The sequence below is a fragment of the Nicotiana sylvestris genome, chromosome 3 (assembly GCF_000393655.2).
Source record: "Nicotiana sylvestris chromosome 3, ASM39365v2, whole genome shotgun sequence".
NCBI lineage: Eukaryota > Viridiplantae > Streptophyta > Magnoliopsida > Solanales > Solanaceae > Nicotiana > Nicotiana sylvestris.
This window is the reverse complement of record NC_091059.1, coordinates 68,604,271-68,627,771: the sequence shown is the minus strand read 5'-3', so window position 1 is coordinate 68,627,771 and position 23,501 is coordinate 68,604,271. Positions and strand designations below refer to the sequence as shown.

The 23,501-nt window shown below is 39.6% G+C and overlaps 1 protein-coding gene and 1 pseudogene across 1 annotated transcript; one reads left to right on the top strand and one right to left on the bottom strand.

Annotated features, from left to right (window-relative positions):
- Positions 1 to 795: 795 nt before the first annotated feature.
- LOC138887499 (uncharacterized mitochondrial protein AtMg00810-like) lies at positions 796 to 1,191 on the bottom strand. The gene has a single exon (XM_070169257.1). It carries the CDS (start codon positions 1,189 to 1,191, stop codon positions 796 to 798), a length of 396 nt encoding a protein of 131 aa, XP_070025358.1.
- A 12,436-nt stretch (positions 1,192 to 13,627) lies between these two features.
- Positions 13,628 to 15,038, top strand: LOC104241803 (thaumatin-like protein 1b; annotated as a pseudogene).
- Positions 15,039 to 23,501: the final 8,463 nt, after the last annotated feature.

Sequence of the window (23,501 nt, the reverse complement as noted above, 5' to 3'; positions counted from 1 at the left end):
TGATCGTTCAAGGTTTGGATATGAGAGTATTTATGGATGAAGATGGCAATTATGAGGGAGAGAGAAACGGGTTATGAAACGGCGGATAGATTTTTGGGAAGATGCAACGTTTCAGAGGGAAGTGAAGGGATTTGAATGTAAAGACGTGGCATACAGGGTCTGAAAAGGTTGATGATGCGGCACTTAACTTTTTATTTCTTTTTGAGATATATATGAGAAAAGAACGAGACTACTAACCAGTGGTACAAGAACCAAGTTCTTGACCGTTTATTCAAAAATTCTCCACCCTCTTTTACCGTTCATGTAGTGCTTTTACAGCTTCTATAATCATCATGTGTGTCTACTTACAATGGTATTGAAGTGAGTTAGACTTGGCCGAAAAACACTTTAGCTAATTTTACTTGAATGTGATTTTCATAGCCATATAGTACGAATCAGGTTCTCAATTAGGCTTTATTAGTCCCAGTTCCAGCCCGTTTCTCTCAAAATTTTCTCTGCTCAGTGCTTTGGTGAAAATATCTACAATTTGGTCTTTTGTACTACAGAACTTCATGTAGATAAGCCCCTTCTCCACATTGTCTCAGAGAAATGATGTCTCACATCAATGTGTTTAGTTCTTTTATGTTGGACCAGGTTCTTGGCCATGTTGAGTGCATTTTTATTGTTACATAGAAGAGGCACACAGTTAGTGTACACACTAAAATCTTTCAATTGTTGTTTGATCCATAGGAGCTGAGCACAACAAGAAGCTGCAACAACATATTCTACTTCAGCTGTTGAAAGAGCAACTGAATTCTAATTCCTTGTGCCCCATAAGATGAGGCATGAGCCTAAAAAGTGAGTCATTTTAGATGTGCTTTTCCTATCCACAAGATAACCTGCATAGTTAGCATCAACATACCTAATGAGATTGAAATTTTCACCTGAAGGGTGGTACAGGACCAGGTCCTGTGTTCCCTTAAGATATCTCAAAATTTTCTTGGCAACCTTCAGATGAGATTCCTTGGGATTTGATTGAAACCTTACCCATAGTCCCACACTAAAGACAATATCTAGCCTGTTGGCAGTGAGATAGAGAAGAGACCCAATAATGCCTCTATACATGGTTTGATTTACAGGAGATCCAGATTCATCGATGTCCAGTCGAGTAGCAGTGGCAATGGGAGTGTCAATCACTTTTGATGCTTCCATATCAAACCTTTTTAGAAGCCTCTTGATATATCTGCTGACTGATGAATGTTCCATTTGTGGACTGCTTCACTTGAAGACCCAAGAAGAAATACAACTCACCCATCATGCTCATCTCAAACTCACTTCCCATGAGTTTTGCAAATTCCTCACATAGTGAATCAGTTGTCGCCTCAAAAATGATATCATCAATGTATACCTGAACAATGAGCAGGTTCCTCCCTCGTTTCTTAATAAACAAAGTGTTGTCAATTTTTCCTCTTGTAAAGCCATTTTCTAAGAGAAACTTTGACAATCTTTCATACCAAGCTCGAGGAGCCTGCTTCAATCCATATAGTGTCTTATCCAATTTGAACATATGATCGGGGTGTTCCTGACATTCAAAATATGGAGGTTGCTTTACATAGACTTCTTCTTTGAGGAAATCATTCAGAAAGACACTTTTGACATCCATTTAGAACAGAGTGAATTCCATATATGATGCAAAGGCAATGAGGATGCTGATAGCTTCCATGCGAGCATCCGGAGCAATAGTCTCATCATAATCAATTCCTTCCTCCTGATTGTAACCCTAGACAACTAACCTTGCCTTATTCCTTGTAGTGTTCCCATGTTCATCAAGCTTGTTCCTGAATGCCCACCTGGTTCCTATGATGGTGCAATCTGAGGGTCTGGGTACCAGATGCCACACTTTGTTCCTTTGAATTGATGCAACTCATCTTGCATTGTTGTGATCCAGTCTGCATTTTTTAAGGCTTCTTTAATGTTTTTGGGCTCTATTTGGGAAAGAAAGGCTGAGAAGGCAAATTTCTGGCTTTTAATCTGGTTTGCACTCCTGAATCCAGAGGGGTAATTATGTTGTCAAGAGGATGGAAGCTTTTGTTTTTCCAGTTGGGCGCTTGAGCTTCATTTGTAGAGGAGCTGGGTAAATTTGACTGGTTCCCTTGTATCCTTCTTTTTGCTATATGTGGAGTACTTTGAACTGCATCAACTACTCTTTCTTCAGCTTCAGTGGTTGTAATTGTAGTACCTGGTTCCTCTCCAACTGATGAGGAAGAGACAACATTATCTTCACTTGTCTCCATTACTTGACTCATCATACTGCCTTTCCATTTGCCATATCAATGACCTTACTTGGAACTAGCATAGGCTCTCCATCTTGATCATCCTTGTTGCTTTTCTCAAAGGAGATATAAGACTCATCAAAGATTACATATACACTATCCTCTACACACTGAGTTTGCTTATTGTACACCTTGTAAGCTTTACTTTGAGAAGAGTATCCCAAGAAGATTCCTTCTTTTTATCAAATTTTACAAGTTGATCTTTTCCATTGTTGAGAACATGGCATTTGCACCCAAATGTTCTTAGGTGAGTTAGCTTGGGCTTCCTTCCATTCAGAAACTCATATGGAGTTTTATTCAAGAGAGGCTTGATCATGCACCTGTTCACCAAGTAGCAGGCAGTGTTGATAGCTTCAGCCCAAAGGTTCTTAGCAATCCCACTATCGATCAGCATTGTCCTTGCCATTTCTTCAAGGGTTCTATTCTTCCTTTCCACAATTCCATTTTGTTGTGGAGTTCTAAGGGCTGAGAAGTTGTGGGCAATGCCATTCTCGTTGTAGAAATCATCAGACGTAGCATTGTCAAATTCTGTTCCATGATTTGGTCTAATGAATGCTACTTTTGATTCCATTTTCACTTGAATTTTCTTCACAAAGGCTACAAAACTTCAAAAGTTTCATATTTTGTTCTAAGGAACAGAGTCTAAGTGAATCCGGAATAGTCATCCACTATCACAAAAATGTATCTTTTTCCTCCCCTACTTTGCACTCTCGTAGGACCACATAGATCCATATGAAGGAGATCAAGTGGTTTTGAGGTGCTGACATCCTTCTTTGCCTTGAATGAAGATTTCACATGCTTCCCTCTGGCGCAGGCATCATAAACTTTATGCTCCATGAACATTGACTTGGGCAGACCACGAACCAGGTCCTTCTAAACTAGCTTATTCGGTAGAGAGAAACTTGCATTCCCCAGTCTTCTGTGCCATAGTTCAGCATTATCATCAACTGCTTTCAAGCAACTTAGATCACCACTTTGTAAGGACTCAAAATCAGCAACATAGATATTCTTGGATCTTTTAGCCACAAGTACCACTTCACCCGTTACTAGATTTGTAACTGTGCATATCTTTGACAAGAACTTCACATGTTTCCTTTTTCACATATTTGAGAAATACTCAGGAGACTGTACTTAAGACTATTGACATAGTACAAATTCTCAATTGAGTGAGTGAGTGATTTTGCAATCTTTCCAAATCCAAGAATCTACCCCCTTTTCCTATTAAAAAAGGATACGCTCCCTCCTTGCAGGGCTTTTAGTGAAAGAAAATCCATGGTATTCCCAGTCATGTGCTTTGAGCATCCCCTATCCATGAACCATTATTGACTGCTTCATTTCAATGTTCCCTGCACAAGGAGATCACGTGCTAGATTTATGAACCCAAGCAAGTTTGGGTCCCTTGTAATAAACAAGAGGATGAATAAGTGTTCTTCTAGTCCATGCAGGTAACATGCACTTTTTATGGGTGGCACTTGGTTAGTTTTCAGCAGTTACTCTCAGCAAAAACTTTGTTTTTCTTAAGAGACTGAACCATGGCTTGGCAATTTTCTTTGAAATGCCCATTGTTCCCATAGTGGGTACACAACCCATTATAAGGTACAGTAACATACTTTCTATGAGGGTTATAAGGAGTTCTCTCCTTTTGAAACCCTATTCCATGCCTGTTTCCACCATTGTTAATGTACGTGGCAGTAATAGCATCCAAGGACCAGGTCCACTTAAGAGACTTCTCAAGATCATTTTTTACTCTTCCCAATTCTGCTTGAAGTTGTCTATTTTTCTCAAGTTCAGCACATAAACTAATTTTTACAGCATTTAACTCGTTTTCAAGCCTAATATGTGCTTCACTAGCAACTTCTTTCCCTTTTCTCAAAATTTCCAGGACTACATTCTACTTTGAGTTCCTCTATTGTTTCCTTCAATTCTATAATCACAATCAAGAGGTCATCTCTTTCTTTCTCTAAGGCATCAAATTTCTCTACTAAGTCATTCTTTTCTTTACAGAAATTTTCAATGGTTTCTTTTAGTTCAACAGCTACTACCATCAAATCGTCTCTTTCATGTTCTACACTAGCAATATTCTCAGTTAGAACCTCCATTTCATTTTCCAGATTACCTATGGTTTCATTCAGATCAACCACACAAACTACTAGGCCATCTCTAGTTTGTTCAACATCTCCTAAATATATGGTTAAGACATTCTTATCATCTACAAGACTATGATAGGCATCAATTAATACATTGGTTAATGACAAGAGTTTCTTATGAGAGTAGGATTTCAGATTTCTCTGAACATTCCTGAAATTTACCTTATCATTGTCATCATCTTCATCATTGTCTGACTGAGCCATCAAGGCAAATATTGAATCATATTCATTTGCTTCACTTTCAACAGCCATCATAGAACTATCACCTACATCATTTTCTTCTTCAGACTTACTGGAGGAATCTCCCCATGTTGTAAGAGCTTGCTTCACAACATTGTCAGCAGCATTCTTTCTTTTGAAGCATTTATCAGAAACTGGGTTCCTCTTGGTTGCTTTATCAAGGTTGTACTTGAAGTATTCTTACTTCAGGAGAGGGCAATCTTTGATGAAATGCTCTAGCTTACCACATTTATGACAAAGGTCATAATTCTTAGGTTTGCTGGAACAACCTCTCTTTGGTATGCCTCTATTCCTTCGGACCATCTTCTGAAACCTTCTGGTTAAGTAAGACATGTCACTGTCCTCCTCACTTGAGTCATTGCTTTCAGCTTTGAGTACCAGGTTCTTTTCCTTCTTTGGTTCTCTTCTTTCACTGTCTTTCTACTTCTTGATTTTGTAGGTTTTTAGATTTCCAACTAGCTCATCTATAGTTAGGGCCTGTATATCCTTTGCTTCAGTAATGGCATTCACTTTACTCTCCCATGAACTAGGCAAAACACTGAAAATTTTTCTCACGAGCTTGTTCCTAGGAATAATTTCTCCAAGCGAGTGTAGCTCATTTATGATAGACATGAATCTTGTGTGCATGTCTTGAATGGATTCATCATCCGTCATTTTGAAGAGGTCATACTCAATGGTGAGCATGTAAATCTTAGATTGGTTTACTTGAGTGTTTCCCTCGTGTGCTATTTGTAAAGCTTCCCATATTTCCTTGGCAGATTGACAGGCTGAGATCCTGTTGTGTTCATCAGGTCATATGCTATACACAAAATTTTCTTGGCATGAATGTTTTTCTCAACAGCTTTCCTATTTGCATCGTTGTATTCTTTCCTAGTTTTTGGCACCATCTCTGGAGGGTCTTCGACCTTCTTTGTTGGGACATAAGGACCATCACAATTAACATCCCACAACTCAGAATCTTCTGTCATGATAAAGTCATGCATTCTTGTCTTCCACCACCAATAGTATTGTCCATTGAACCTGGGTGGTCTGTATGTAGATTGACCCTCTTCGAATTTTGGTGGAGCAGCCATGAGGATCCCTTCTAGGTATTAACCTGATAGAAAGAACCCGCTCTGATACCAATTGATAGAATATATGAGTCCACTAAACTATACAGAGACCAGGTCCTATATAGGTTTCCACAGAGAATGCTAATGTAACAGTAAGTAAATGGAACAGGGAACTTTTACATAGAAAAATTCTTGATCAAGGGGATAAAAAATCGCGACCTACACTGGTAGTATTTCAACTTCACTATGAGCAAACTTTAGATTACAACCTATGCAATTTAGGAATTAAACTCTTAATCTCCCACTAACTTATAATACATCTATTACAAACCACTTTGCAATACACCTATTACAAAGACTTCAACTCATGACTAACTCTAGTCACGACACAAACAGTGAAGGTTTATAGTTTACAAGAGGTTCATAATTAAAGCTTCTAGATAAGCAAAGTAGGAATTACAATGAAGAACAATTACAAAGTTACAACTCAACTAAAGAAATACAAAAGACTTGTTGTAGGAACTGGTCCGTAGTAGCGTTGTACTTTGTTCTTGATGCACTTGAGAATTGAATGCTTGATAGAGTGACGGTTGGAGTGCTTGAATGAATTCTCAAATGTTCAAGTGATGTTTTGTTGTAATACTCTTTTTTAATACAACTTGGATGACATCACTTGAATGATGTAATCACATGGTTGGTCAATGGGGGTACTGTTGTACTATGTTGCATTATTTTCGTGTACAGTGTAACAAGCAGTCGCTTTCAAGCTGTAGACAGTTGACTTTGTACTGTTGTCAGGGAAACCCAAAGGGATCAGGTCCCTGTGTTGATTCCTTATCTTCTGAAGCCATAACAACTCAACTTAGCTTGAGTCCATTAATTGAGTTGTTTACTAAGTGTGTCAGGTCCCTTATTTGGTTCTTTGACAGTAAATTTGTTAAATTATTAAAACATAAAACTAAGGTGTTGTAAACTCATCATTGTTATACATATAAATATGATATATTTAAATATAATAGCTGAGCATGCTTTGTGAAATTTCAAGTAGTAGTTCTATTGTAAACTAACATTACTTCACCTCTAAAGTGCCAAAACATGTTACCATATGTTTGCCAATTCTGGCCTTGATTTTATTTGAAGCCGTGAGAGGGTAATTGGCATTAATGTTAGTTGTAAAATTAATAAAAATAAAAATTATTGTCGCATTAATGTTTCTTTTGCATAGCAGATATCTAAATATAATGAACCCTCAACAATAAGAGCCCGTTTGGATTAGCTTATTGTAAATAGATGATAAGCTTGAAGTGTTTAAAAGCATTTTAAATGTTGAAACTGATTTTTTAAATAAGCATTTACGTGTTTGGATAGACGTGTTGAAACTGATAATAAGAAGTTAATATTTTTGGTAGAAAAGTGCTGATAAGCTGTTATTTTATTATAATGACCAAAATACCCTTTAAAACTTTATAAAAGATTATAAATGAAAAGGTTTTTTTTTTTTTTAAATAAAAGATGAACAACGAATATGAAATAAACCGAAAGTTAGGAAATTTATTTTGGGAAAATATTTTGTGAATTAAAAAATATTATTAAGGATAAAATAGTAAAAACTTTGGTCAAACTAAAAATACTTATAAGCTTAAAAGCCATATGTTGGGGGTGATCAACTTATGACTTATGACTGATTTTAGCTTATAAGAACTTGACTTATAAGTATTTTGGATGTTTACCAAACACGTACATAAGCCAAAAGATGCTTATAGTTTGACCAGCTTATCCAAACACCCTCTAAGGAAGAAGCAATAAAGGAGGAAATGCTTGCTTATTTAGAAAATAAAAACTAGTACTAACAAATAAAAAGCTAAATGGAAGGGAAAACTAAGAAAGATATGAGGTAAAATAGAAATAGTACAGGTTTTAGTCCTTTTGAGCAATTAGCCAACACCGTGTACTGTAGTGACTTCAGAACATTCTTAAAGTGGAACTCTCCCGAGTGTGGGAAATTAATCCACGCTTAAATATAACGCCCACTCCCATCACTAACACCATAGAATCCGAAGAAAAGCTACTAAATATTGCAATTTCGACCAATCATCCCAAGTTTGTTTGGCAGTCGATCCAATGTCTTCAATCCATTTTCTCTCGACGCTTGGGACCATTCAAGGGATGGCCATTAAACAGCAACTTCCGTTCTCTTTCGGACCAATTCTGTTCAAACTTCCCATCATCGTCATCTGATACGACATCGTTTGCTCCCGTGAGTATAGACTGGAAAGAGACCATAAATGCACATATATTCAAGGCTGACGTCCCTCGGCTAAGGAAAGAAGAGGTGAAGGTCGATTTGGAAAATGATCGGATCCTGGAGATCAGTGGGGAGAGGCAGAGGGAATTGGAAGACAAGGGTAATGTATGGGTCAAAATTAGATCAGAGAAATTCGGCACGCAGAAATATAAGGCGAAGGTCGGATAAACCGTGGTCGGACAGTCATTAATTGGCCGAGGTCGGATAATCATAATTAAGGCCGATGTCGGATAATCATAATTAAGGCAGAGGTCGGACACTCATAAATAAGGTCGAGGTCTGGCAGTGATGAAACAGCTAGTTTGCTTTGGAATACTCAAAAGAAATATTACCGAATATTCCCTTTAAATTGTACCTTTTTAAGATTTTGTATGGACACCCCCTTATATATATAGGAGAGGAGGACTTCCCAAAAAGAGGCTCTCTCTCTCCCTCTGCCTCTCTCTAGAAAATATGTAAACACATCTCTCTGGAGGATCTGTAATCACATATCTTCATCGAATCCAAAAGGGGTCCTAAGGTTCTTGCATTTGTCTATCATTTGTCTTTATCAAATGAAAGAAGATTCGTCTCACTCGAATTGGGTGAATCTTTTCCTCTATTTACATGTTATTACCACTTAATGTTACTTAATGCATCTTTATTTATGCTATTAAATCTGGCCATAATCCCAGTCAATATTTATATTCGACTATGTTTTTCTATTCATATTACTCATATCGAATCTAGAGTTAATTATCTTTAACTAGGATTACCCTTTCATCTTTGATTGATTTGTTCAAAAAGGTTTTAACATCTTTTGAGTCAAACAATTTGGCGCCGTCTAGGGGACTTTCTAGTTAAAATTTTAGTTTCCTCTAGATTAAGAATTACATAATCCTTTTGATTAAAAAGTCTCAGGTTACGGTCTTAAAAGGAGACTTGCAAGAGTCTTTTGGTAAAAATCTCTCTTAAAAGAGAATAATGACTCACCATTGACCAATGGAATGATTCTATTTCTTATCAACTATGTTCCTCTACTATTTGCTGATATTGAATTAAGAATTAAGTAAATCCTACAATCTATTACCATAAGTTGCTCGCTCAAATAAGCGGCACTAGTTGTTATGAGTTGTATTAAAGGAGCTTCTAGTTAATAATGAGGCAGCTACAACATCTGTTCACCTTACGCTTTTGCAGTGTTATGTTCCCCCTCCAACGTCGGTCCAAAAAACTTTCTATAAATAACTTGGTCTGACAACGTGGTCCGTCTGACATTCATTTCAGTACTCAACATTGCCAACTTCTTCTAATGGGCGGTTTTACTTTTATCCCAAAACCGCTAAAGCAAAAGTTGTAGTCCCCACAAGAGGCCTCGAAAGATATTCATGGAGTAGTATAACAACAACATCCCAGTGTAATCCCACAAGTGGGGTCTGGGGAGGGTAATATGTACGCAGACCTTACCCCTACCCCGAGGGGCAGAGAGGCTGTTTCCAGGAGACCCTCGGCTCAAGAGAGCAACAAGAGACAATATATTAGTACTATCAATAGACTCATAATAAATAACATAAAATACATAACATAAAATAAAAAATAACAACAATATAAGAAATATAGGAAATACGAAAAGGATGGAGAAAAGGATGTAAGGTATACTAATATCCAACAGATACAGGCTTGCATCAGTAGCTGATCAGTAGCATCCTAAGACTAACTCCTAAATTGATAGTCTCACTCTAGTGCGTTGTAGTAATATTCACAAACTACCCTCTAACCTACAACCTTAATGCTCGACCTCCATAATTCCCTGTCAAGGGCCATGTCCTCAGAAATCCTAAGTCGTGCCATGTCCTGCCTGATCACCTCCCCTCAATACTTCTTAGGTCTCCCTCTACCTCTCCTCGTGCCCACCACAGCCAATCGCTTACACCTCCTCACTGGTGCATCAGTGCTCCTCCTCTGAATGTGCCCGAACCATCTGAGTCTTGCTTCCCGCATCTTGTCCTCCATGGGGGCCACACCCACCTTCTCTCGAATATCTTTATTCCTAATCTTGTCCATCCTTGTATGCTGCACATCCACCTCAGCATCCTCATCTTTGCTACTTTCATCTTCTGGATGTGTGAATATTTAACCGGCCAACACTCGGCCCCATACAATATAGCAGGCCTAACCACTGCTCTATAAAACTTACCTTTTAGTAACGGTGGCACTTTCTTGTCACACAAGACTCCCGTTTCTAACCTCCACTTCATCCACCCCACCCCTATACGATGTGTGACATCCTCGTCGATCACCCCGGTCCCCTGAATAACTGACCCAAGGTACTTGAAACTACCCTTCTTAGGGATGACTTGAGATTCGAGCCTCACTTCCACTCCTGCTTCCAACGGCTCGGCCCCAAATTTGCACTCGAGGTATTCCGTCTTCGTCCTGCTCAGCCTGAAACCTTTAGACTCAAAGGCATATCTCCAAACCTCTAGCCTCTCGTTGACGCCGTGTCGTGTCTCGTCAATTAGGACTATGTCATCAACAAATAGCATTCACCATGGCACCTCCCCTTGAATATGATGCGTTATGGCATCCATCACCAGGGCAAATAGGAAAGGGCTGAACGCAGACCCTTGGTGCAACCCTGTAACAACCGGAAAATGGTCGGAGTCGCCTCCTACTGTCCTAACCCTAGTCTTAGCTCCATTATACATGTCTTTAATCACCCTAATGTAGTCAACCGGGACCCCTTTAACCTCTAGGCATCTCCATAGGACCTCCCTAGGAAACTTGTCGTACGCTTTCTCTAGATCGATAAACACCATGTGGAGATCCTTCTTCTTATCCCTGTATTGTTCCATCATCCTCCTAATAAGGTGGATAGCTTCTGTGGTAGATCGCCCTGGCATGAACCCGAGCTGGTTATCTGAAACAGACATCGTCCTTCGCACTCTCATTTCTACCACACTCTCTCAGACTTTCATGGTATGACTCAGTAATTCGATACTCATATAGTTGTTACAGCTCTGAACATCGCCTTTGTTCTTATACAGCGGAACCATTGTACTCCACCTCCACTCTTCAGGAATCTTATTAGTCTTGAATATAACATAAAACAACCCAATAAGCCATTTCAAGCCTGCTCTACCCACACACCTCCAAAGTTCAACCGGAATTTCGTCTGGCCCGGTAGCTCTGCCCCTCCTCATCTTACGCATTGCCTCCATGACCTCATCGACCTCAATGTCCCTACAATAACTTAATTCATGGGGGCTGTTGGCATTCCTCAATTCACCTAGCACAATATCCTGATCCCCTTCTTCATTTAGAAGTTTATGAAAGTAGGTCTGCTATCTCCTCTTAATCTGGTCATCCCCCATCAAAACTTTGCCATCATCATCTTTTATGCACCTCACTTGGTCCAGATCCCGAGCTGTCCTCTCTCTCACCTTAGCGAGTCGGAATAACTTCTTCTCCCCTCCTTTGTTCCCTAGTTCCTCATACAGACGAGCAAACATTGTCGTCTTAGCCTCCATTACTGCCATCTTCGCCTCCTTCCTAGATACCTTATCTCTCACTGTTCACTCTCTTCTACTCCTCTCCAGAGCTCCCTACAAACCGCAGGTACGCTGCCTTCTTCGCTTCCACTTTATCTTGGACAACTGCATTCCACCACCGGTCTCCTTTGTGGCCACCGGTGTGGCCCGAAGATATCCCTAACACCTCTCTCGCCGTCTTCCTTATACAATCAGCTGTCGTCGACCACATAGTGTTTGCGTCCCCACTACTTCTCCAAGCTCCCATTGCCGATAACCTTCCTTCCAACTCCTGAGTTTTATCCTTAGTCAAGGCGCCCCACCGAATCCTCGGACAGCCTCGTACTGACCTCTTTTTCCTCCTTATCCTAATACCAATGTCCATCACCAAAAACCTATGTTGTGTTGCTAGAGTCTCACCTGGGATAACTTTGCAATCTTCGCACAACCTTCTGTCGCATCTCCTGAGGAGGAGATAGTCAATCTGAGTCTTCGCCACCGAACTTTTGTAATTAACCAAATGCTCATCCCGCTTCGGAAAACTTGAGTTCACAATCACTAGATCGAATGCCTTGGCAAAGTCCAATAGTGAAGTGCCCCCTCCGTTCCGCTCCCCGACACCAAAGCCGCCATGCACCTCAGTATAACCAACTACAGACGACCCAATACAACCATTGAAATCTCCTCCTATGAATAACCTCTCCAAAGGCGGAATACTACGAACGATGTCATCCAACCCCTCCCAAAAATGCCTTTTAATATCCTCATCCAAGCCTACTTGTGGCGTGTACGCGCTAACAATATTTAAAGTGCACTCACCCACCACTAATTTAATAGTCATTAGTCTATCATTCACCCGCCTGACCTCTACCACCGACTCTCTAAGATGGTTATCTACCAGGATACCCACTCCATTCTTACCCTTCAGGACTCCAGAGTACCATAATTTATACCCATCCATGTTTTTCGCCCTCGATCCAACCCACCTAGTCTCCTGGACACACGCTATATTAATCTTCTTCTTCTGAAGTATCTTCGGCAACTCTATAGACTTACTTTTTAGCGAACCTATGTTCCATGACCCGATTCTCAACCTATAGGCTCCCTTGCCCCGTCTACCTCCCTTACCTCTCATCCCACACCCTGACCCCGTCCCCACACTCTGCCCCACCCGAGGACATGCCCTTAATCTATCATCCCAGATTGCAGCCACTACACCTACGACAAATATCAAGAAGACTTACTAGTCACAATGAACAACGAATCAAACTAGAAGGAAACAAGTGACTACAAGTACACTAGTTGAATAATTGAACTATTGTGAACCAAAGTAGCATCAATTTAGCTAACACCAAAAGGGAAATAGTAGAACGGGAGGTACCAACTCCCGAAAACCAAACCTGTCTTGGTTTGTTGTACTTGATGTAGTTTCACACTCACGCACCGCTTATCACCGCCCGTTGCGGATGCTCGTCCTGGTTGCTCTCCTTTGCTAGTGCTCGTGCGCCCAACTTGTCTCCACAACTTCGAGAATTTCCCTGAAAACATAGAAATACCACGACCCAAAAACCAAAAAGGGTTGTCACTGCTACCACTGGTGTAGCCCTGATAGTAGTAGAGGAAATGTAGGGAAAAAGCAGAGAACTACACAAATATCTAATGAAATATATTGCCAGAACACTTGATAACTACTATAAATTAAGAAATAATGAGTATTATTCTATAAATTAAAACAAATCGAAATTATACTAGTTAAATAGAAAAAATCATTTTTTTTATTAGTTGCAACAGAAGAAGACGACACAAGTCAACTGTTGTTCGGAGCTTATATTTTCAAAATATTAATTAATTCTGAAAAAGAAATCTAGTGAAAAACTCTGTTGAAAAAGATTTAGCAAATTGGAGCTAGAAACTTACCACAGAGATAGATCTGAGCTTGGATGAAGCAGATCGGAGATTTTTAGAAGCTAAAAAATATAAAACGAAAACATAAAAGGGGAAAAAATTATTTAAATATAAAGAGAGATATTTGCGGTGGAAGGTATTAGTTCTTACAGTGGAAATGGCGTTCATAGCGGCTCAATCAATGAAGAAAGAAAAATACGTTCGATAACAGTAAATAGATGAGGCTAAAATCATGTAATCAAAGCAAGAAAAATAAATAACAAAAAATAGACCAGAAGTCACATGGAGTAGTATATATAGTTTAAATAATTATTGCGTATTATTAATGATATAAGTAAATCTTTTTAATTGCTCGCTGCTTATTGTCAGAAATCATTAACAGCATAGTTTCACATTTTATATTGTGCTTCAAGGACTAATGAAAATGCTAAATGCTAGACAATTGAAACAACACTTACTTCCCGTTTCTTTACTCTTGTTCGCGCCAACTTGAATAAGCTTTATTTAGAATACTACTACCTTTGTATGACTTCTTCTTTCAAGACCTCTGTAAGTTGACGTGTTTAGTGGCTCTGTAAACACAAATTCTCACAAGATTGTCACTTTGAAAAGCGATGATTGGTTAAGTAATTTTCAATTGAAAACGAAATAGTACAACACATTGATCCAAAAAAAGGGTTAACAACTTCTTATCACCGGGGATATTATAAGGCGCAGGTACTACCCAGCTTTCTCCAACTGGACTTAAGCTAAATCGAGGACAGGCCATGCCCGTTTCAATTCCAGCGGGTGGGTCAGATTAATTATGGGGTCGGATTTTTCGCTCCCAAGGTTCAACTACAGGTAAATTCACTTGCATCACAGGTGATTGCGGTTTCAGAAAACTTGAGTGCACCGGCGGAGTAGTACCATCGGCGACACTAGCAGAGTTCACTCTCGACGACGCCGGTGGCCTTGATTTCTATGACGTTAGCCTTGTGGATGGTTATAACTTGCCTATGCTAGTGATCCCACAAGATGGAGTCGGCGCTGGGAACTGTACCGCAACTAGGTGCGTTGTGGACCTTAATGGGCCATCACCGGTCGAGCTGAAGAAGATGAGTACCGGCAACGACGAAGGTGGCGGCGAGTGCGTTGCACGCAAGAGCGCGTGTGAAGCGTTTGGGGATCCGAGATATTGTTGTAGTGGGCCCAATGCTACGCCTGATACATGCATGCCGACGGATTACTCGGAGTCTTTCAAGAGTTTATGCCCACGCACTTACAGCTATGCGTATGATGATGGAACCAGCACCTTCACTTGTGCTTTTGCTGATTATGTCATCACATTCTATCCCACTCCTGCTGCTAGGAACACCAATAGAAAATATGTGCCTCAAAGTCTATGGGTACATGAGTATGTCACAGGCTGTCTCTTCCCTCAGCAATTTCAAACTCAACCACTACATGAAGATCCCACCTCGATCAAGGTTCTTGGTTCAGTTTTTAGGACCAATAATTTTCGGAACTATCAACATATTTCCATAGCCTCTACAACAACAAACCCAATTGTAGACATAAAACTTTAATAAAGCAGACAATCAAGCCAAATTGGTAGCGGCCACGGAAAGCACAACCAACGAAGGGAACGTGATCAAACCAAGGTAACGAATGCTTTTATTTTTGTTTTAACTGACTATTTCTCCAAGTGGAATAAAAGTAGGGGCAGTCCCCTAGGAAAGACATCATATTCTCCAATACAAGCAAAATTAAGCGAACTGGGACTCCTCCAGGAAAGGCATCATATTCTCCAATGCAAGCAAAATTAATCGAACTGGGACTCCCACAGGAAAGGAATCATATTCTCCAATGCAAGCAAAATTAATCGAACTGGGACTCCCTCAGGAAATGCATCATATTCCCCAGCACAAGCAAAATTAAGCAAATTGGGACTCCCCCAGGGAACACCCTTTAAGGCCAGGGGCCTTTACCAAAAGAAGATTTCGACATCAACCGAACAACGACGGGTTAACATTTTGACAAGTTTGAAATAACACCCTATAAGGCCAAGGGCCTCCGCCAAGAAGAAGAGTTTGATCTCGATCGAGCGACAACAGGTTACTATTTCGATACGCTTGAAATAAAACCCTTTAAGGCCAAGGGCCTTCGCCAAAAGAAGAGTTCGACCTCAATCGAACGACGATGGGTTAACATTTCGATAAGTCAAAATAACACCCTTTAAGGCAAGGTCCTTTGCCAAAAGAATATTTCGACATCAACCGAACGACGATGGGTTAACATTTCGACAAGTTCGAAATAACACCCTTTAAGGCCAAGGGCCTTCGCCAAAAAAAAGAAGAGTTGGACCTAGATCGAATGACGACGGGTTAACATTTCAATAAGTCGAAATAACACTCTTTAAGGCCAAGGGCCTTCGTCAAAAGAAGATTTTGACATCGACCTAACGACGACAGGTTAACATTTCGACAAGTTCGAAATAACACCCTTTAAGGCCAAGGGCCTTCGCCAAAAGAAGAGTTCTACCTCGATCGAACAACGACGAGTTAACATTTCGATAAGTCTAAATAACACCCTTTAAGGCCAAGGGCCTTCGCCAAAAGAAGATTTCAACATCGACCGAACGACGACGGGTTAACATTTCAACAAGTTTGAAATAACACCCTTTAAGGCCAGGGGCCTTCAATAAAAAAGAAGAAGAGTTTGACCTCGATCGAATGACAACAGGTTAAAATTTCGATAAGTCGAAATAACTCCCTTTAAGTCCAAGGGCCTTTGCTAAAAGAAGATTTTGACATCGACCAAACGACAACGGGTTACCATTTCGATATGTTCGAAATAAAACCCTTTAAGGCCAAGGGACTTCGCCAAAAGAAGAGTTCTACCTCGATCAAACGACGACGGGTTAACATTTCGATAAGTCGAAATAACACTCTTTAAGGCCAAGGGCCTTCGCCAAAAGAAGATTTCGACATCGACCGAACGACGACGGGTTAATATTTCGACAAGTTCGAAATAACACCCTTTAAGGCCAAGGGCCTCCGCCAAAGAAGAAGAGTTCGACCTTGATCGAACGACGATGGGTTAAAATTTCGACAAGTTCGAAATAATACACTTTAAGGCCAAGGGACTCCGCCAAAGAAGAAGAGTTCGACCTTGATCAAATGACGACGGGTTAACATTTCGACAAGTTTGAAATAACACCCTTTAAGGCCAAGGGCCTCCGCCAAGAAGAAGAGTTCGATCTCAATCGAGCGACGACGAGTTACTATTTCGATACGTTCGAAATAACACCCTTTTAGGCCAAAGCCCTTCGCTAAAAAGAAGGGTTCGACCTCAATCGAACGAAGACGGGTCAATATTTCGACGAGATCGAAATAATACCCTCTAAGGCCATGATCCTTCGCCAAAAAGAAGTGTCCGACCTTGATCAGACAATAACGGGTTGATATTTCAATAAAAGTTCGAAACCGCATCCTCGAGGCTACAAGCCATCACCGAAGAAAATTCGAAATTTTTCTAAGGCCAAGTGCCGTCAGAAAATATAAAGGGAAAGAAAGACCGGGACTCGCCACGTGGGAATCTACCTTGCACCAAAGTCGCGAAAAGAAAAAACATAGGAAAGTACAAGGCGAATAACAACGAAAAATTCTTCTTTATACAAAGTCACTGCGCAAATAGGTGCAGATTACATATGGCCTGGATCAATAGTCAAAACAGACAGCTATCTTTTCACTCAGTGTCACTATCGCCACCCTCTTCACCACCATCTCTAAAAAAAATTCCCTCGGCGTCGGCACCCTCAGCCGCAATCCATACTAGTTGTGAGCACGTGATTTTTGCCCTATACGAATTACTACCACAAATTCAAAACAAAACAATTTTTCCCATTGTTTGCAATTTTGTGGATTTTTGTGGTATTTTCTGCATTTGTCTGTGCATGTTATTTTATTTAATTAATGAAAAATACAAAATATGTTGCATTTTCATTTAGTATTTAACTTTGTATTTTCGAATTAAGTAGTAAATTAGTTGTTTTATAAGAATTGGAAAAATCACAAAAAATAGTTTATTTTTGCTTTTTAATTCTTGAATTTTGGTAGTTTTCCTTTAATTTGGCTTTAATTAATCGTAGTAAGTATTGTTTGTAATAATTAATTTGATTAGATAATTTGGATTAGGAATTAATTTAGCTTTATTTTTTTAATTTTAATTTACAAAGAAATTAAAGAAAAAAAATTGAAAAGGAAAAGGAAATAGAAGAGGAAAAATCTGTTTTGGGCCAAAATCAATTCATTTTCCCCCAGTCCAATTAAAATTCCCAAATACCCACCCGACCCAGCCCAAAACCCACTCCATACCTGGTCTAGTCCCCACATCGACCAAACGACCCCGTTTGAAGGCCCCTCGATCTGGACCGTTGATTTTATTTAATCGGACTGTCCGAAAGTAAGGGTCCTTTTAATATTTATATGCCCAAATGCCTACCCCCCCCCTCCCCGTTTCATCTCTCACCTTGCACTCCCAGAGACCCCTTCGTCTCTCTAAATCGCCACCGCCAGCCACCCGCCGGAAATCGCCTACAGCGGCGCCCGGCCACCAATCCGCCCCAAAATTACACCCTAGAACCACCTCACTCCCCTCATCTCAAATCCCCACTCCGTTGTCTTCAAATTCCCCCAGAACTCCTCGAATATTAGATCTAGAGTGAACCCTAAAACCCCAGAAAATCAAACCGGCAAGATGGTTGGGAATTTAAGGTCGAATTTGACCTTAATCGCATATTTTCAGTCAAGAACACGCAATTAGGGTCTATGTCGGCCATAATTTGAAGAGTCCTCAAAGATCGGTCCAAGTCGGTTGTCCGTTCAATTTCGTAGGTATTCCCGACTTTTTCTTTTCCATTGTTTGTATTGTTATCTTCTTTTATTTTTTTTCTTTCATTCCGTTTTCTCAAAAATCTTTCTTCTAAATGTTGCTTTTTACCGCTTTAATATTGTTTGGACTGTATATAAATTGTTACGAGGCTCGGACAAGTTGCAAAGCCAGTGAAGCTTCTGTATTCCCGGTACGTTGCCCCCCTCGGCTCGAGTTGTCCGCTCGGGTAAACCAGTTCTAGAACAAATAAACCCAGGTTTTTAAACCTAGAATAACATAGCTTCATGCCGAATCCCTAGTAGGAACGCTTGTTTTGCATCACGTGCATCTGACTTTGGGGACTCAACACAGTGGTTGGGTCCGTCTAGGACAGGTGTACCCAAAATAACAGACCATCTTGATGCATCCTATGTGCTACATGTTGCATTTCTTCAAGGGTAAAAGGGTCATTTGGCAGACCAATGATAGTTGAGGGCAAATTAAAAAAAAAAGAAAAAAAAGGAAAAAGAGAGGGTGAAGTGTGAAGATAAAGAGAGTGGGGCCTAATTATGTTTTCTGTCACATTTTTGTTAAGAAAAAAAAAGAGCTTGAAAATTCAAAAAAAAAAAAGATTTTGCACTTTTTCATCATTTTCCGAAAAATCAAAAATAAAAAAAATGAAAAAGAAAATCCAAAAAAAAATATGTTGCATGTTTCATCATTTTCAAGGAAAAGGTAAAAAATATATTTTCTCTAAATTAGTTGTTTTTGTTTTAATTCTCGCCCGTATCCAATCTGCCCGAACTACGCATACCTGATTCTTGTCTTTCAGGGCGTGATACGTAGACAACCTACATAGGGTCCGGTCTTCCTGGTAAATCTTAGGTTCTTGGCCTTGCGGGGTCTTAGCCAAAATTTTGCACTTCTAGCCATCTTTTGGCCGAATAAGTCATTTTGCAAAAATAACCTCAATCATGTCTTGCATGTGTCTAACAAGGAGTGTTATTATGTCACATAGTGTTGGTTAAAGTTTTCTCATACAGGTGTGGGTCTATTTACTGGAGTTTGAGTATGACAGACACCCCGGGACCATCTAGTCAGGATCGCTCATCCAGGAGTTGCTTAAGGAGATTTTTTTTTGTTGAGTCTGTTTTTATTTTATGTCATCTTTTACCTTCTAGTTTTGTACAGTAATATCTAGTTTTTTGTTATTGTATTTCTTATTTTGTATTTGAAAAAAAGGGTAATAAATCAAAAACCCAAAAAAAAAGAAATTTTGCGTTTTTATATTTTTATTAGATGTTTCTTTAGAATACTAACTCTAGAAGTTCAAAAATCTTTTGTGGTTTTTCATTTAGGAAATTAATGTCTAGAACTCAAAATAAAAATTGCCTTTATATTTCCTTTCGTATATTAGGACTAAAAATTCAAAAAAAAAAGAGATTTTTCTTTTAATACCTCTTTAAAAGTTTTCTTTAAGATTTTAGTTCCAAAAATCCAAAAATGATTTTCTTTGGAGGTGCTTCTTTGGGAAATTGATGAAAAATTAAAAAAAAACCTTTTCTTATTTTCATTAGAACTTTAGGATATTGTATATAGAAAAAAATACTTTTTCTTTGGTTATTTTCAGAGTTTCTTCCTTAGGTAATCAAAAATTCAAATCCAAAAATAGTTTTTATCTTTTTCATTTCTTGTTTCGAAATCTTTTCTTCAGGATATCAAGTGAAAATTCAAAATATTTTTCTTTGGTTTATTCTTTAGATTTTCTTCCTAAAAAAAGAATCAAAAATATTTTTCTCTTGTAGAGTTTTTTTCCTTAATAATTTCTCATAGATTATTTGTTTCAAAAAGAAAAAAAATAAAACAAAGACATGCTCATTAAGCTTGAGTTTAGAGTAGGTTATAGAATATTCAGTCTAGAAAAAAGATTTGCTTGTTTCATTTCTCTTTTCTCATCAGAGTAGTCATTAAGGTAAAAAAGAAGAAAAAAATAGAACGTCAGTTTGTTTACTTTATTCTCGATCTTCCAGAACTACGCAAAAGATCTGATTCATGCGGGGTCATGATACGTAGGCAACCTACATAGCGTTCGATCGAATCATTTTTTTTAAAAAGAAAAAGAGAAAAAAAGGGAGAAGAAAAAAAATGGTGAAATTATGGGACATGAGAAATGAGAGGAAAGAAAAGAGTGATAATTAGAAAAAAAAAAGAGGAAGGAAAATGAGCAAGCCAAGAAATGCTAAAAAATATAGAAAAGGGAAGATTGAAATGAACAAAATCGGGATGATGCCAAGTGACCTTGTGACCCTTGAAGTCATTCTAGAACCGTTAATTGTTGCTTAGGTGCATTGCATCCCCAATGTGCGGTTGCCTATCTATTAAATGCCCTAACGCTAACGGGATGACCCCATTTTGTTCCTTTTGATATCTTCATAGGAGAAAGGTGGTTGGTTTGTGGTTCTTAAAGTGGTAATTCTTCTCTACAACATAAGGTCGAAAGGCAATGGCAGACGACAATAGAATCGGGTTGGTTGATACCGGTGCCCGAAAGCAGTTGGTTGAACAGGACACTGGTTTGGCTGATGAGGTAAGGATGTTAAGACAACACATGATGGACATGTATCAGGCCTGGATGATTGGGAAGGCACCACCTAGCTTCTTAGATGCTACCCTTACCCAAATTCCGGTCATAGTGCCAGATGATCCTCCATACTCTCCAGATCCACCCATTTATCACAGCTTTCCCAACTACCCTAGTAGCTCCGTCACTCATCCTCCAATTACCTCTCCCCAAAATTGTCCTCCTGTCATATCCGTCATTCCCAACAATGAATATCCACTCAAAGCTCATGACGCCTAATACTACCCCGCAGAGGTTGCCCACAAGGTTCCTGACTCATACAAGAAGAGACCTCGGGAGGAGCTTCATGCTGAAAATGAAAAAGTCACAATAAAAAAAGGTCGAGATGAGATATCCAGGAAGCTGAAAAGCATAGAACAGTCCTTAAAGAACATGCAAAGGATGAGAGACCAGGTTAACATGTCTTACAAAGAGTTGTGTATGTTCCCTGACATTCGCCTGCCTGCGGGGTTTAAAGTGTCAAAGTTTAACTTGTATGATGGGTGTGGAGATCCGATAGCCCATTTGAGGGATTATTGCAGTGAAATGAGAAGTGTTGGCGAGAAAGATGATTTTTTGATGGCATATTTCAGTGAGAGTTTGACTGGGGCAGCTTTGGAATGACATAATCGTCAAGATGTCGGTAAGTGGCATACATTGGGCGACATGGCTCAAGATTTTGTTCGACACTTTCAATACAAATTAGACATTACCCCAGACCGCTCCTCACTATCTCAGTTGGAAAAGAAACCCAAGGAAAGTTTTAGGGAGTTTGGGCTCAGATAGAGAGAGCAAGCTGCTCGAGTCAGTCCCCCGATTGGTGAAGAAGAAATGGTTGAGATTTTCCTACAAGCCTAGGGGCCCACCTACTTCAGTCATTTGATCCCGGCCTTGGGTAAGCCTTTCAATGATGTGTTAAAAATGGGGGATATTGTAGAAAAGGGAATCAAGTCAGGCAAAATTATGAGTTATTCGGCATTGAAAGAAACCACGGAAGACATTCAGAACATCCCAGGGAGAAAGAGAAACAGAAAAAATGATCCGCTGGGCATTCCTGCTCATCACTCTCAGGCTCGACATCAGCCCCATGGATATCCTTGTGCACCAGATGACCCTCCCCAATGTTACTTCTCTCCACCGGACCCCCAAAGTCGTAGATCACTTTCCCAATACCCAGCTCCACAAAATGCCTATCTACCCCCACGAGCCTACCGAAAACCCCTTGGATCAAGTTTTCGGCCCAATCAAGCATTTAAGAATGAGAGGTTACGGAAGAAGAAAACTTTCACTCCATTGGGAGAGTCATATGCCAGTCTGTTCCAGAGGCTAAGGAAATTGGACATGTTGAAGCCGGCCCAGATAAAAATGTCAAACCCTCTTCCAAAGAAGTTTGATTTTTCTCAAAGGTGCGCATATTGCTCAGATACCCCGGGTCATGACATAGAGAAGTGTTGGAATCTGAAGAATGCGATTCAGAAGCTTATTGATGCAGGCGACATTGTCGTGCAAAATCCAAATACAGCAGACACTGGCCAAAGTCCATCGCCTGTGCACAATGGGACGCACATGGTAGGTATGATTTATTTGGAAAGAGAATGTGAGAATTCTTATAGGAGCCTCGAAGGTCCATGTGCTACTAAGCTTTCAGCGCTATCAGAGTTTGATCTTAAGAACGAGCCGGCAAAAGGAACCCAAAAGCAATTTGTTAAAAACAATGTGATGAAGACTTGCGAAAGTCCTAGTATTGTTGATGCAGAATTCAGTGGCTAAGATACCGTGCTTGGTAATTGGAAAGACGCTCCATTTCTTGGTCGGTCAGAGAAGAGTTTTGGTAGTTTATTTTGTTGTCATTTCTGTTGTCCGGGTTATTTCAGGGTTGTAATTCGGATTTTGTCTTTTGACTCAAACCCTTCTATCCTTTTATTTTGTCTAGTTCCTTTAGTCGTGGTATCTCATTTAGTGTTATCTAGGTTTGTTTTAGGGTTGTACCCCAGTTTATTTTGATCGTTTTGTTGTTTAAACCCTTTCACCGTCTATCTAATGCAATTCTCTGTTTTCTGCTATTTCTAGTCATTTTTTTAGTTCTCTTCTCCTTTTATAGTTCTTTTCACGATGGTTCTAGTGACATGACATGCACAGCATAATTCTCAGTCTGATCTTTAAAAGTCAGCTTAGTCAGGAAGCAATGAAATAATTTTGAAGATGATGGGGACATTTGAGGGAAATAAGTAATGGCATTATGAGATCATTTCAAGCCCAAATTGTGTAAAACTGGGGCAGATAGAACATAAAGAAACCTTATTAAAATGCATCATGCCGTATCAGAAGTTAAAGGCAAGTTTGCCCAAATTGATAGAGGCCGTTCGTGGTAATGAGAGTGAGGGTGTTGTCCAAAGGTGCTTTGTAGTTAACGGATGCAGAAGGCGAATGTGTGGATATGGTTATCAAATCTGGTACAATCAAAAGATGTTACAAATGTTTTCCTTGGGTTGTTTAATTGTGTAGTTTGCACTTGGCATGTTTTGGAGATTGGAATAACGAAGGCATTTTGTTCAGC